The sequence below is a fragment of the Heteronotia binoei genome, chromosome 11 (genome assembly GCF_032191835.1).
Source record: "Heteronotia binoei isolate CCM8104 ecotype False Entrance Well chromosome 11, APGP_CSIRO_Hbin_v1, whole genome shotgun sequence".
NCBI lineage: Eukaryota > Metazoa > Chordata > Lepidosauria > Squamata > Gekkonidae > Heteronotia > Heteronotia binoei.
In genome coordinates, this window is record NC_083233.1 from 11,565,669 (window position 1) to 11,579,271 (window position 13,603).

Consider the following 13,603-nt stretch of genomic DNA (forward strand, 5'->3'; position numbering starts at 1 on the left):
GAGTGGGGAATCAATCCCAGTTCTCCAGATTAGAGTCTGCCGTTCTTAACCACTGCACCACACTGGCAAGAGGGAGGGAGGGAGAGAGGGGGGGCAGGAAGGATTTGTCCACAAATTCCCTATCTTCACATCTAGATGGCTTTAGAAGAGCCCAAAGACGAATGGAAAATGCCTTTAATGTGACACTGTGCCAACTCAACCACGACAAAAGACGGACAACCCTTGCATCTCAGAGGGGTAGCTGAATGTGCAGCATTATAAGCTAGATTGCTCTCCCCCCCCCACCCCGCCCATGTCAGCGCCCCACTTTCAGCAACCATCTCAATCCTACCAACAGTCAAAACATCTGTCCTTCCCCTCCCAGCTTGGTCCTGTCGCCCAAAGATCTCCGCCAGGTGGGTTGCCAACTGACTGGGAATAAACAAAGAGCTTCGAGCTGCTCCTATGCTATTAACAGCAGACGGATTCTGTAAGAAGCCAAGCAGGCGAAGCCTTTCCGTGGCTCAAAGGGAAAGGGGATCACCTGTCCGTGCCGGCGGACTGAGCTGTTGTTAGAAGCGCAGGAGCCAAGGCCTGGGCGGAACAACAACGGCAGCAACAACAGCTGGCAACCCCTAGGAATAGCGACCGCAAAACCAGCCCGCTTTCGTGGAACGAAGGAAAAGGAGGTCACTTCGACTCAGGCTGAAAGAAATGTCAACACAAATCATTTAATCGAAGCTACGTTGCTCCTTTACAGACAGTCACGGTCATTTCTAGGCCTTAGCAATACCGGGGGGAGGGGGTGGAGGTCAGTTTTTGCATTCTAGTTGCAGCGCTGGGGAAGGGGGTTGCCCCACCCCAAGCTATAATCTGTTGCAGAATCGCCTTTCTTGTCCGCTTCCCCCGATCAAGCCCTTCATTTCCTTCACAAGTTCTTCCTGCACAGTCGGCGGGCCAAATTCTGTAGACCCTCCTTAGTTTGATTTCACCCCAATGGATCAGACTCCTCAGTCTTCTTCCTGCTGTCCCCACCCCACCCCCAACCCCGTTGACTGGGATTGCTCAAAAACCAAGCTGGAATTCCCAGCTCGGTGTATAGAAGGATTGCTTTGGATGGACACCACTGCTCTGACCTTGGAAAGCACCCACCTGAGCCCGACAAGGGTCATTCTGTCCACAGAGATGTGCTTCGAGATGCCCCCGGCAGCTGATTATGGCTCGCTGCCTTGGTTTGCTATCCTGAAATCAAAGGGGAGGTGGTTTCGGGCCGGGGAACGACTCGACCCCAGCTGGGAGCAACGAATCCCCCTTCCATCCCATCTATGGAACAATTCTGGCGAAGCGCACGACCCCAATGGCATGGGCGTGGGACTGTGGGGAAAGGCATGGGCGTGGGGAAGGACTGGCCCCGGCACCGGGCGCTTCTGTAAACCCAGCTGGACCCAAGCAGTCTGCACGCCACCAATGTCCGTTTCATTTTCGGGAGCAAAAAAACCTCACCAACACAAAAGCACCAATATTCATAACATCCTTGCCAGCCTGCCCAGGAACGCAAGGGTACCTGGAATTCTGCATTTCGATGCACAAACCTCAAAGGAGATGCTGTGACTGATCCACTTCTTGGGGGGGGGGGGTGTCTTTTTTTTTTTTTTGGTTAAACAAAACACGTTTCCCCATGTTCCTCTGCCTCTAATGACCAAGTGAATGGTAGTTAGCGAATAGTTTTGATCCTTCCGGATAGGCTGAGTGCAAAAGGACTTCCTTGCTTCCATTCCACAGCCGAACAGAAAAGACATGGGGGGGTGGGGAAAGAGCTGGTTCGGTTCCCACTCCTGTCCCGGTGAGCGCGCAGAGCATTCATGCGGCGCCATCAGCTCCCCTGGAAATGGCCGAAAGAGCCCAGAGGCTCGTGGTCCTGCCTCTCTCTGGCTCCTGCTTGCCTTAGAAATAAATTAAGGAATCTGAAAGTGGGAAGAAGACATGTGATAAGGTTTCTGTTTTCCGGGAGAGGCCTTCCTCCCCCTCGACTGGGGCACGCCGCTTGCTCGCCTGCCCGTCCTGCAGCAGAGAAGCCGGAGCTTCGGCAGAGTCTCTGTCCAGTCCTGCCGCGAAGGAGCCGGCTTGTGCTACTCAGGGGGCTAGCGACTGCTGTTCTTTATAGCCTCCTTTGCAGCGATGATCAACGGAGTCAGGCTGGAGAGCGGCTTCGCCAGTTTTAAAAATGGGTGCTGAAAGAAAGGGAGGAGAAGGGTGATTATTTCCGCTGATGGACAACTGCAGCTTCAAGGGATGACTTAACACAGGGGTGTCAAACATGCAACCCGGGGGCCAAATCAGGCCCTCGGAGGGCTTCCATCAGGCCCCCGGGCAATTGGCTGTCATCTGCTTCCTTCTCCCTCTCTCTTGCTTCCTTCTGCATCACAGCTTGCTTTGCCAGGCTTGCTCAATCGCATAGAGCAACACAGCAAAGTCTCTATTTTCTCCACTGGCTGAGGCCCCTCCCTTGGGGAGGAAGGGGGGGGAAGGAGAGCTTGCTTTGGCAGGCTCTCTCAATTGCACAGCAGAGGTACTGAGCCAAACCTCTCTTCCTTCTGTTGGCCGAGGCTCCTCTCCCTCCTGGTCCCCTGGGGAAGGAAGGAAAGAGCCAGAGCTTCCTTTGCTAAGTTCTCTGGATCCTATGGGAGAGGTACAAAGAAAGCGCCTTTAAGACTAAGTGCTAATATTTTAAGCATATTTTAAGGGTTTTTCTTTTTTTAAAAAATCTTTAATTGTGTTTCTCTGTATTCTTTATAAAGATTACAACTCTGCTACCCAATCTTAAATAGGTACACATGCGGCCCCCGGCTGTCAAGCACGCTTATTTCTGTAACATAATTGTTTCTTAGACAAAGAGCAGGTCACCAGCTCTCTACTGCTTCCCCCCTTATTTACAACCATGGGGCAAGTAATAAATCCATCTGGCCCAAGGATGTTTATGCTACAGCCTGGCTGGTACCACTTTCAAGTCGCCTCTCCCCCAGGTTCACACAGACAACTCTTATCTTCTGCTAGAGAAGTGTGAGAATGGGAGATGTTTTTAATAGTCTAAATTCCTTGGTAATAAAAGAGATAGTGTTTAGTAACCTTTGAACCCGTGACTCAAGTATACATCTGTAATGTAACCTTTGAAGATATCCTATATAGCAACTGTGTAACCCTGTCTACGTCATTACTCCCAAGGCTTGTGTCCTTGGTACAGCTTCTGAGTTTCTAACAATAAAACAGCTTTGCTTTAAAACAAAAGACTGCTTATTGAGAAATATCGGCGCTTGACACTGGCCCAACATGGCTCGGGCTCGGCCCAACAAGGTCTCATTTATGTCAGATCCGGCCCTCCCAAGAAATGAGTTTGACACCCCTGACTTAACACATGTAGAGCAAGCTGTCCCAGATCCAGCACCATGGACAGATCTTCCGTATTATCCAGCGTGATTACTGACCGCGCTTCAGGATGTTTGGTAAATAAGCATTTGAAGACCAGCTCTTGGAATGGTGGGACAGTGAAGAAGATATTGAAGAAGAAGATATTGGATTTATATCCCGCCCTCCACTCCGAAGAGTCTCAGAGTGGCTCACAATCTCCTTTCCCTTCCTCCCCAACAACAGACACCCTGTGAGGTAGATGAAGATATTGGATTTATATCCCGCTCTCCACTCCGAAGAGTCTCAGAGCGGCTCACAATCTCCTTTACCTTCCTCCCCCACAACAGGCACCCTGTGAGGTAGGTGGGGCTGGAGAGGGCTCTCACAGCAGCTGCCCTTTCAAGGACAACCTCTGCCAGAGCTATGGCTGACCCAAGGCCATTCCAGCAGGTGCAAGTGGAGGAGTGGGGAATCAAACCCGGTTCTCCCAGATAAGAGTCCGCACACTTAACCACTACACCAAACTGGCTCTCCAGTGGGGACAGAGAAAGGTGCAGGGGCTTTATAGGCCCTTGGATACAGGGAGCCCTTCTTCCTCCACACCCTTTGGTGCATCCAGGGCCTTTTTTGTAGCAGGAGCTCCTTTGCATATTTAGGCCACACCCCTCTGATGTAGCCAATTCTCCAAGGGCTTATAGGGCTCTTAGTACAGAGCCGACTGTAAGCTCCAGGAGGACTGGCTATGTTAGGGGTGTGTGGCCTAATATGCAAAGGAGTTCCTGATACAAAAAAAGCCCTGGGTGCATCTCCTTTCCTCCTTCCCCTGGTGGAACTCAGGTGGCACTCCTTGCCATGGGCACTGCATCCCTTTGACAGCATCCCGGGATGCTTCCCAGAACATTTGGGTACGGCAGGGCTGTGGCTCAGTGGTAGAGCATCTGCTTGACATGCAGAAGGTCCCAGGTTCAATCCCTGGCGTCTCCAGGACCGAGCAGTAGGTGATGTGGAAGACCTCAGCCTAAGACCCTAGAAAGCGGCTGCCAGTCTGAGCAGACGGTTCTTGCCTTGAGAGATGGATGGTCTGATTCAGTGTAAGGCAGCTTCATGGATCCAGCTGGCAATGCTGAAATCAGGTGGGAGAAGAACAGTCCACATGGGACAGTACTATGTAAATGCCACATCTGGGCCCTCCTTTCCTGAAGATTCTGCCATTTTCTACCAAAGATGGAAAACATTCCCCCCATAGAACACGTAGCTGCCCCTTCTCTCCACCCTCGCCCCCTTCACCTGCAATAGCTCCTTGGCAGAGCCTCGTCTGTCGACATCCATCTCGAGACAGCGGTTCAGGAAGTCTCGGAAAACGGCCGAGAGTCTCTCGGGATTCTGGAGCTCCGGCGTCCCATTCGTAGCTATCAAATACAAGGCCTGAAAGACAAGACGAACCTGAGCGCTTAGTCTGGTTTCGGAAGGAGGCTCCACCAGCAGCTTCTCTGGGCGTCTCTTCTTGGGTCTCTCTCTTGCTTCCTTTTACATCAAAGCTTGCTTTGCCAGGTTTGCTCAACCACCCAGGAGCTACAGATCAAAGCCTCTATTTTCTCCATCGGCTGAGGGTCCTCCCTTGGGGAGAAAAAGGGGGATGGACAGCTTACTTCAAAGGAAGCTCTGGCTTTTTCCTTCCTTCCCCAGAGGACCAGGAGGGGGAGGAGCCTCAGCCAATAGAAGGAAGAGAGGCTTGGCTCAGTAGCTCTGCTGTGCAATTGAGAGCACCTGGATTGCATGGAAGAGATACAAAGAAAGCACCTTTTAAGACCTAACGTTTTAAGCATGTTTTATTTTAAGTTTAAAAATAATCTTTGTGTTTGTCTGTGTCCTTTATAAAGTTCATCTCTCTGCTGCCTGGCATTGCATTTCATGACACACATGGCCCGGTCCAGCAAGGTCTCATTTATGTCAGATATCCGGCCCTCGTCACAAATGAGTTCCACACCCCTGCCCTAAGAAATCATGGGAAGATGATATTACAGTGGTGGATATTTGTGGGTCTTGGGCCCAGGGTTTCTGTTGGCCCCCATCCTTCCCCAGTTGCCCAGCTCCCTTTCTCTTCCCCACCCCCTATTCCACAGCTCTTGTATGGAGTAAGGGGAAAGGGCTCAAACTGATCTTTCTCCCATTCTATGCCCTGCCTTGCAAAGGCTGCTGCTACCTCTAGGCTGCAGCTTCCCTCCTGGTCTGGGATCATCTGACATGTGATCCAAGGAGCCAATCACAGAATTCCAGTCCTATACAGCTTGGTCTTGCAGGTTTCATTCTGGGCAACTTGTCAGCATGGCAGAACCAGTCCCAGACTCAACTAGTGCTTCAGCTTGCCTAATTCAGCCTGACTTCCTGGAACTCATAAGGCAAAAGCCATGCTGGATCAGGCCAGTGGCCCATCTAGAACAACACTCTGTGTCACACAGTGGCCAAAACACGGGTGCCATCAGGAGGTCCACTGATGGGACCAGAACTCCAGAAGCACTCCTATGGTTGCCCCCCAAGCACCAGGAGTAGCATCACTGCCCCAGACATAAGAAAAGCTATGTTGGATCAGGCCAATGGCCCATCCAGTCCAACATTCTGGGGCACATAGTGACCAAAATCCAGGGGCCATCAAGAGGTCCACCAGCAGGGCCACAACTCCAGAAGCCCTCCCACTGTGCCCCCCCCAAGCATCAAGAACACAGAGCATCAGTGCCCCAAACGGAGTGTTCCCTCTATACCTTGAGGCTAACAGTCAGATGGACTTCTGTTCCATATGAGTATCCAACTCAACCTTTCCTGCTCTCAATTACAATATTTTTTCCTTTTTAAAAACAAATTTTATAATTATACAATCAGTTATAAACATCGAATAGACAGGAACTTACAAAGTTTATTTTATATGCTTTTAAGAGTTTTGCCAGGTTACATCTACTTTTGAAAAATCTTCATTCTTTTGCAGAGGTGGTGATTTTATGTTTAAATTCAAAAAACCTTTTATTCTGTCCATGATAAATCATCTTATAATTTTCACTTTTCAAACCTTGACTTATGCAAGTCTACTGCCAGTTATTATATACAAGGTAAGTACCCAAAGCTTCTTTGGCACTGATAGGAAAGGTCCCCTGTGCAAGCACCAGTCATTTCTGACTCTGGGATGACGTTGCTTTCACAACGTTTTCACGGCAGACTTTTTACGGGGTGGTTTGTCATTGCCTTCCCCAGTAATCTACGCTTCCCCCCCCCCCCCCAGCAAGCTGGGGACCCACCGACCTTGGAAGAATGAAAGGCTGAGTCAACCTCGAGCCAGCTACCTGAAAACCCAGCTTCTACCAGGGATCGAACTCAGGTTGTGAGCAGAGTTTAGGACTGCAGGACTGCAGCTTTAACACTCTGCGCCACGGGTTAACACAGGGTTAAATTAAAAAAAAAACAATTTTAGGGAGAGAATCTTTTCCCTTACACAGCATCCCATGGAGAGGATTATTTGTAGCAAACGAGAAATGGGAGGGAGGGAAAAGATCCTGCTCATCTCTTTCCCTAGACTTGCTCCCAGTTAGTGTTGCAAACACCTGCTGACCTTGTAAACATAGGCCTTCAAACTGTGGGTGGGTGGGGGGGAGATAGGTGGGGGGTAAGAAAACATCACAGTGGAAGCCATCAGAGAAAGGATTAAACTTTCACTTGCATCTGTTCTCCACTGCAAAATCACACACACACACCCCGCCAATGCAAAGTAAAAGAGGTTTCTGGTTTTGTGACATGAAGCCACAGGTCAGCATGGTGTTTCCCCCGAGGATTTCCAACCATGGGAAATTATGGGCCTTTCTCACCCCCCCCCCCCCATGCCCCAATGAGTTACACGATCAGAATCAATGAAGTCAAGCTGCAGAATGAATTGTGGGTTCAGGTGGGTGACTTGGATGTTATGCTGGCGGCAGAATTTAGTTGCTCTTGGCATGAGGATTACCTGGGTGCAGAATTAGTAGGCATTCCCTAAAACCCTGGGTTGGGTCCACTGTACTGATGAGTCTGGGGCGGGTCAGTTGTACGTATAGCCCTGGGGCTCCACTAAAAACCTGGGTTGTTTCTACCATACCTATAACCAGTGTTCCCTCTAAGCTGTGGAGCAAAAATGGTCTTGTGAGCAAAAATTCTACTTTGTGAGCTAAATTAGTTTGCTCTGGGGCCATTTTTCTCCTGAGCTAAGGCAAAATTGTGTGAGCTGGAGGCTAAAAAATTGTGAGCTAGCTCACACTAACTCACCTTAGAGGGAACGCTGCCTGTACTCCTGGGCTGGGGTGACCACACCTATAATCCTAGGTTCGGTCCACTATACCAGGTATGTCCAACAGATAGATTGCGATTTACCAGTAAATCGTGGAGGGGACAGAGGTAGATCACCAGCCGCACTTGGTCTCATGGTTTGCTGGACAGGTGTTTGGGTTTTTTTGATGATTGTTTGGTGTGGTGGTATTGGATTATTGGTGCCAGTATGATGAATTCTTATTCTTACTTTTAGAACTGCATGTGTGGTTTTGGCATCATCCAGAGGACTTCAGTTCCTGTTGATCTTTAATACTTTGGGACAGTGACAGTTTTGGACCATATTCAGCCAGGGTTAACTTAGGACCCCAGTCATCCCAGTATAACGAAGATGAGTGTTCCAAAGAAGAGCAAAACCTACCACTTTCATGATGAATGGGAAATGGACTACTTCTTCATCATGGTGAAAGACAAGTGTTGTTGTCTACTTTGTATCACCGCTGTATCCTTGCCCCAAAAGGGTAATCTGGAGCGTCATTATAAGGCTGTGCATAGCAATAAGTCTGATGCTGATTTTCCACCCAAAAGTGAAATTCGTAAGCTGAAGCTCAAAGAACTTAAATCTAAATTGGCTGCACAGCAACAGTTGATGGCAAAGCCAAGGTCACATTCGGTCAATGCAACCAGGGCATCCTTCAAGGTCAGCGACCTGATCGCAAAGAAATGCAAACCTTTCAATGAAGGAGAATTTGTAAAAGGTTGTTTTCTTGAAGCAGCAATCTTTTTGAAGGATTTAAAAATAAGAAAGAGATCACAGCTGCTGTTCAAGATGTACAATTGTCAAGAAACACCGTTGTGCGGCAAATAGAAAAGATGTGTGGAGACACAACTGAACAATTGTTGGAGGATGTTTCAGTTTGTGCTGCTTTCTCACTCCAGCTGGATGAATCTACAGACATAAGAGACATAGCCCAGTTACTAGTCTTTATCCGGATGGTTTTTGAAGACTTCAGTGAAGAAGAAGATGAAGAAGATATTGGATTTATATCCCGCCCTCCACTCCGAAGAGTCTCAGAGCGGCTCACAATCTCCTTTACCTTCCTCCCCCACAACAGACACCCTGTGAGGTGGGTGGGGCTGGAGAGGGCTCTCACAGCAGCTGCCCTTTCAAGGACAACCTCTGCCAGGGCTATGGCTGACCCAAGGCCATGCTAGCAGGTGCAAGTGGAGGAGTGGGGAATCAAACCCGGTTCTCCCAGATAAGAGTCCGCACACTTAACCATTACACCAAACTGGCTCTCCTGCACCAAACTGGCTCTCCTACACCAAACTGGCTCTCCAGTGTTAAAGAAGAACTACTTGGAATGATTTCTTTAAAAAGGAGAACTACCGGTCAGGAAATATTCAGCTCTTTCCATTCTTTTGTGACAAAGTGTAATCTTCCATTGCATAAACTTGTTTCCATCACTACTGATGGAGCAAGAACAATGACAGGTGAGGTTAACAGTTTTATAGGTCTCTGTAGACACCGTGACGACTTTCCAGATTTCCTTTCTTACCACTGCATCATTCACCAGCAAGTTTTGGCAAGCAAGAGACTCAATACAAAGACTGTCATGGACATCACTTTCAAAATTGTAAATTCAGTTCATGGAAGATCACTTCAAAGACAGCTTTTCAATCTTACTCTTGATGAAGGGGCAGCGGAAATCATTTTGCACACAGATGTAAAGTGGCTAAGTAGGCACACATTTCTGCAAAGATTTCGTGATTTGCTGAATGAAATAAGAAGGTTTTTGAAGGAGAGGGGAGATGACAAAGCAGAGTTGGAAGATGAGGAGTGGTTATGTGATCTGGCATTTCTTGCTGACTTTACAGGCGAACTAAGTGGTATGAACATTGAACTACAAGGTAAAAACAAATGTATTGGCGAGATGATGAGTACAGTTTCATCCTACAAGAGCAAATTTGAGCTAATGATGACTGACCTTGCAAACAACACTTTTGATCATTTTCCTAATAAGCAGGACCATCTGGGACAATATCCAAATTTTGTTTTTCAGAACGAGAAGCATGTGACAGAAATTTGCTCTGTTATCCAGGAATTCGAAAAAAGATTCTGTGACTTCCAAAGAGTTGAAAAAGTTGTAGAGTACTTGTCATACCCATTCAAAGCAGATATGGACATTAAAGAAGCTGCAGCTGCTCTCAGTAAAAATTACTCATTGAACAAGGCATCTCTTGAAAACGAAATAGTAACCCTTAAAAATGACATTTTTCTCAAGACCCATGCTGAGCAAGAATCGTTTTGGAAGCTAGTGCCTAGAGACAAATTTCCCAACTTGAGAAGATACAGTGAAGCTGTACACTCCTGTTTTGGATCAACTAATTTGCGTTTTCCCATCTGAAAATGACAAAGAGTACACAGCGTTCCGACATGACAGATGAACATCTCCAGAATTCCCTGAAACTGGCCCTCACGCAATATTCACCCAACTTCAAAAAGCTGGTGGATGAAATGCAGGCTCAGACGTCTCACTAATTAGCAAGAGCAAAAGTTTTAAAGATTGTGCAAGATCAGCCTGGATCAATACTTGACCTACATTTGACACAAATTACTCAACGAAAGTTAAAGAAAGTTATTAAGACAGTTAAAGAAAGTTATAACAATAAAAATTTAAGAAAAACTGTTCGCAGTTCTTTCCGGATTTCCGTCTCTCTGTTTCGTTTTTGCTTATTTTGCTTACCAGTAAATGACAGAAGGTGCATTGTAAATGAAGGGGGGGGGGGGGCGATGGAACCCAACTTTGGTGGGTTAAAATCTAATTCGAAACTAATCTGAAACTTAATTTTCATGGTGGTAGAACACCAGCACTTTTGTCCGGAAAAAATAGATCACGACCTGTTCAAAACTGGACATGCCTGCACTATACTTATAAACCAGCATTGTAACTGTTGTATTAGAAGTTGCTTTCCTGTGTTGCAATAAGACTTCCTCTTTAGCCACAGTCTCAATTTCCTTGCTTGTGTGTTCCTGCTTTTTTTTTGGTGGGGTGAGGGGAGGTGGTCGGTTCCACACCAGTTGCTCTTTCCAGCAGATTTGGTATTATATTTCTTTGTCATAAAGCAATGTAATATTGAGCCAACCACTACAGGGAGCAAAACATGTGCGGAACAGAACCCCTCTCCCAGAAACAACAGGAACACACAAGCAAGGAAAATCAGAATGTGGAAAAGTCACTGTGACCGATTCCCCACTAGCCTTACCCCTCTCTCACTCTCCTTTTCTCTGCGGGGCTTCCTTCGGATTTCGCATAAGCTGCCCTGAGGCCTCAACTCGCTTTGCCTCTTTCGCGGAGCAAGCAAGATCCTCTAAAAACTAGTTTCTGTTTGCCGCGCGAAAGAGGCAAAGCGAGTTGCAGCCTCGGGGCAGCTTGTGTGAAATCCGATGGAAGCCCCGCAGAGGAAAGTGAGAGCGGGGTAAGGCTAGTGGGGAATCGGTCACAGTCTCCTTGTTGTAGAGGAAATTGCCACCATTAATGGAATGGATGTGCAGGATCCCATCCATTGTCCACAGATCATGGGGGCTGCCTGCATGCTGATGATGCATATCTAGTTTTTATTTGCATCTGAAGAAGTGTGCATGCACACCATAGCTCATATATTAAATAAAACCCGGTTGGTCTTAAAGATGCCGCTGGACTCAAACTTTGTTCTATAGGTTTTCATTAAAGGCTAATATTGTCTGGGATGAAATAGACAGCGCAAGACTTCGATCTTACCCTGAGAGGATTTTCATTCAGATATGGAGGCTCTCCTTCCACCATTTCTATCGCCATGATCCCTAAAGACCAGATGTCCACTTTGGGGCCATAGGCTTTCCTCGTTACCACCTCAGGTGCCATCCAGTAAGGCGTTCCCACCATTGTGCTCCGTTTACTCTGCTCAGGGGTGATCTGAGCACAGAAGCCAAAGTCAGCTGTGGAGAAAAAGAATAACCAGAATTATGGACCGAGAAAGCTCACAGACGATTTTTTTAAAAAAAACTAACGAACAGCAAAAAGATTGAGCAAAAGAGCTTTGGCGTTCTTACAGAACAGATCAACATGCAGCACAACTTTGATAAAACTAAAAGAGTTCAGAGGTGAAAGCAATATCATACTAGTCAAAAGTCCAAAATTCTTATCGGAAAGAAAAAAAAATCGACAAGGGCATTATGATCCAACTACATTTTTAGCAGACTGATTTAGAAAGAAACATGCTAAGATGCATAATTATAGGATTGGGGGGAGACCTGTCTTGGCAGCTGTATGTGTGAAAAGGATCTAGGGGTCTTAGTGGACTGTACACTGAACATGAGTCAGCTGTTATGATGCAGTGGCTAAAAAGGCAATTCAATTTTGGGCTGTATCAACAGAAGCATAGTGTTCAGATCACATGAAGTGATGGTATCACTTTTCTCTGCTCTAGTTAGACCTCAGCTAGAGTCTTGTGTTCTGTTTTGGGCATTAAGAAGGATCTAGACAAGCTGGAACGTGTCCAGAGGACAGGTCTGGAGACCAAGTCCTACGAGGAAAGGTTGAAGGAGCTGGGTATGTTTAGCCTGGAGAGGAGACATGATCACCATCTTCAAGTACTTGAAAGGCTGTCATATAGAGGATGGTGCAGAATTGTTTTGTTGCCCCAGAAGGCTGGGCCAGAATCAAGAGACTGAAATTAAATCAAAAGAGTTTCCAACTAAATAAGAACTTCCTGACAGTTTTAGAGCAGTTCCTCAGTGAAACAGGCATCCTCGGGAGGTGGTGGGCTCTCCTTCCTTGGAGGTTTTTAAACAGAGGCTAGATGGCCATCTCACAGCAATGCGGATCCTGTGAACTTAGGCAGATCATGAGAAGGGGGGTGGGAAGGGCTGCATCAATGCTTAGTTCTTGTGGCCCTTTCATAAACGCCCAGGGAAATGCTGTTCTCCACTTTGGGGTCAGGCTGCAATTTTTCTCCAGGCCAGTTTGCCCAGGGATCCTTGAGGTTTGCTGCCATCTTCTGGGCATGGAGCCTGCAGGGGTCACTGGGGATGTATGTGTGTAGGGGAGGTATTTGTGAATTTCCTGCATTGAGCAGGGGGTTGGACCCAGAGGTCCCTTTCAACTCTATGAGTCTAAGATCAATGAATGGAATTCTGAAGTGTGTATTTTGGCTGGATCATGACCTCCCATATAAACCTGGGGGGAAATGGCTGAGTACGAATAAAACTGAACAGCAGGGATTACTCTAAGGATTATATAGGATAGCGGGCATTCTTCGTCTCACACACCCAGCTTTCCATCACAACGTCTTAAAGACCCTATCATTTGCATGAAAAACCGGAGTACCTTCTTTTTCTAAAATATGTATTTAATGAGTACAGCAAACTTTTTGCTCCCTGAAAATGGCCCTTCCACTTTGTTCCCTGAACTGATTTCTCTAGCGTTACACCTGCTGAGAAGGGTCACTAGTTATCAGAGCAAAACAAGCCTGGGCTACGAATTCCCAAGTGTCGCCACCCAGAAAACGGGGGAACCCATTATGGATACCTCAAACCCAAGCAGCATCTCATCTGTTGTATTATTAACATCTGAAAGCCTGTTGTGAAATGGTTGCTAAGTCCCATGCAACATTTCTTGGGTTCAAAAAAAACGAGAGAAAGAAGACAACAACCCCAGTTGTAAATCGGCAAGGATTTAAGGGACAGCGACACAAAAGATTAGTTGTTTGAAAATTTTGCCGAGACAGATGGTAAGGGAGGGACGGTGGCTCAGTGGTAGAGCATCTGCTTGGGAAGCAGAAGGTCCCAGGTTCAATCCCTGGCATCTCCAAAAAAGGGTCCAGGCAAATAGGTGTGAAAACCCTCAGCTTGAGACCCTGGAGAGCCGCTGCCAGTCTGAGCAGACAGTACTGA

At 47.3% G+C, this 13,603-nt stretch overlaps 1 protein-coding gene and 1 non-coding gene across 3 annotated transcripts in view; one reads left to right on the forward strand and one right to left on the reverse strand.

Annotated features, from left to right (window-relative positions):
* Positions 1–685: 685 nt before the first annotated feature.
* The window catches only part of LOC132579392 (serine/threonine-protein kinase PAK 3), a 123,755-nt gene continuing 110,837 nt past the window's right edge, over positions 686–13,603 (reverse strand). For both annotated transcript variants that reach the window (XM_060249707.1, XM_060249708.1), the window contains 3 exons: positions 11,451–11,647; positions 4,672–4,809; positions 686–2,210 (listed from right to left, as the gene is read on the reverse strand). In XM_060249707.1, coding sequence (XP_060105690.1) covers positions 2,121–2,210; positions 4,672–4,809; positions 11,451–11,647 — 425 coding nt within the window. In that variant the 3' untranslated portion in view covers positions 686–2,120. The remainder of the gene's footprint in view (positions 2,211–4,671; positions 4,810–11,450; positions 11,648–13,603) is intronic.
* TRNAV-GAC (transfer RNA valine (anticodon GAC)) lies at positions 4,300–4,368 on the forward strand. Its single transcript has one exon. It is a non-coding gene; the product is annotated as a tRNA-Val (tRNA).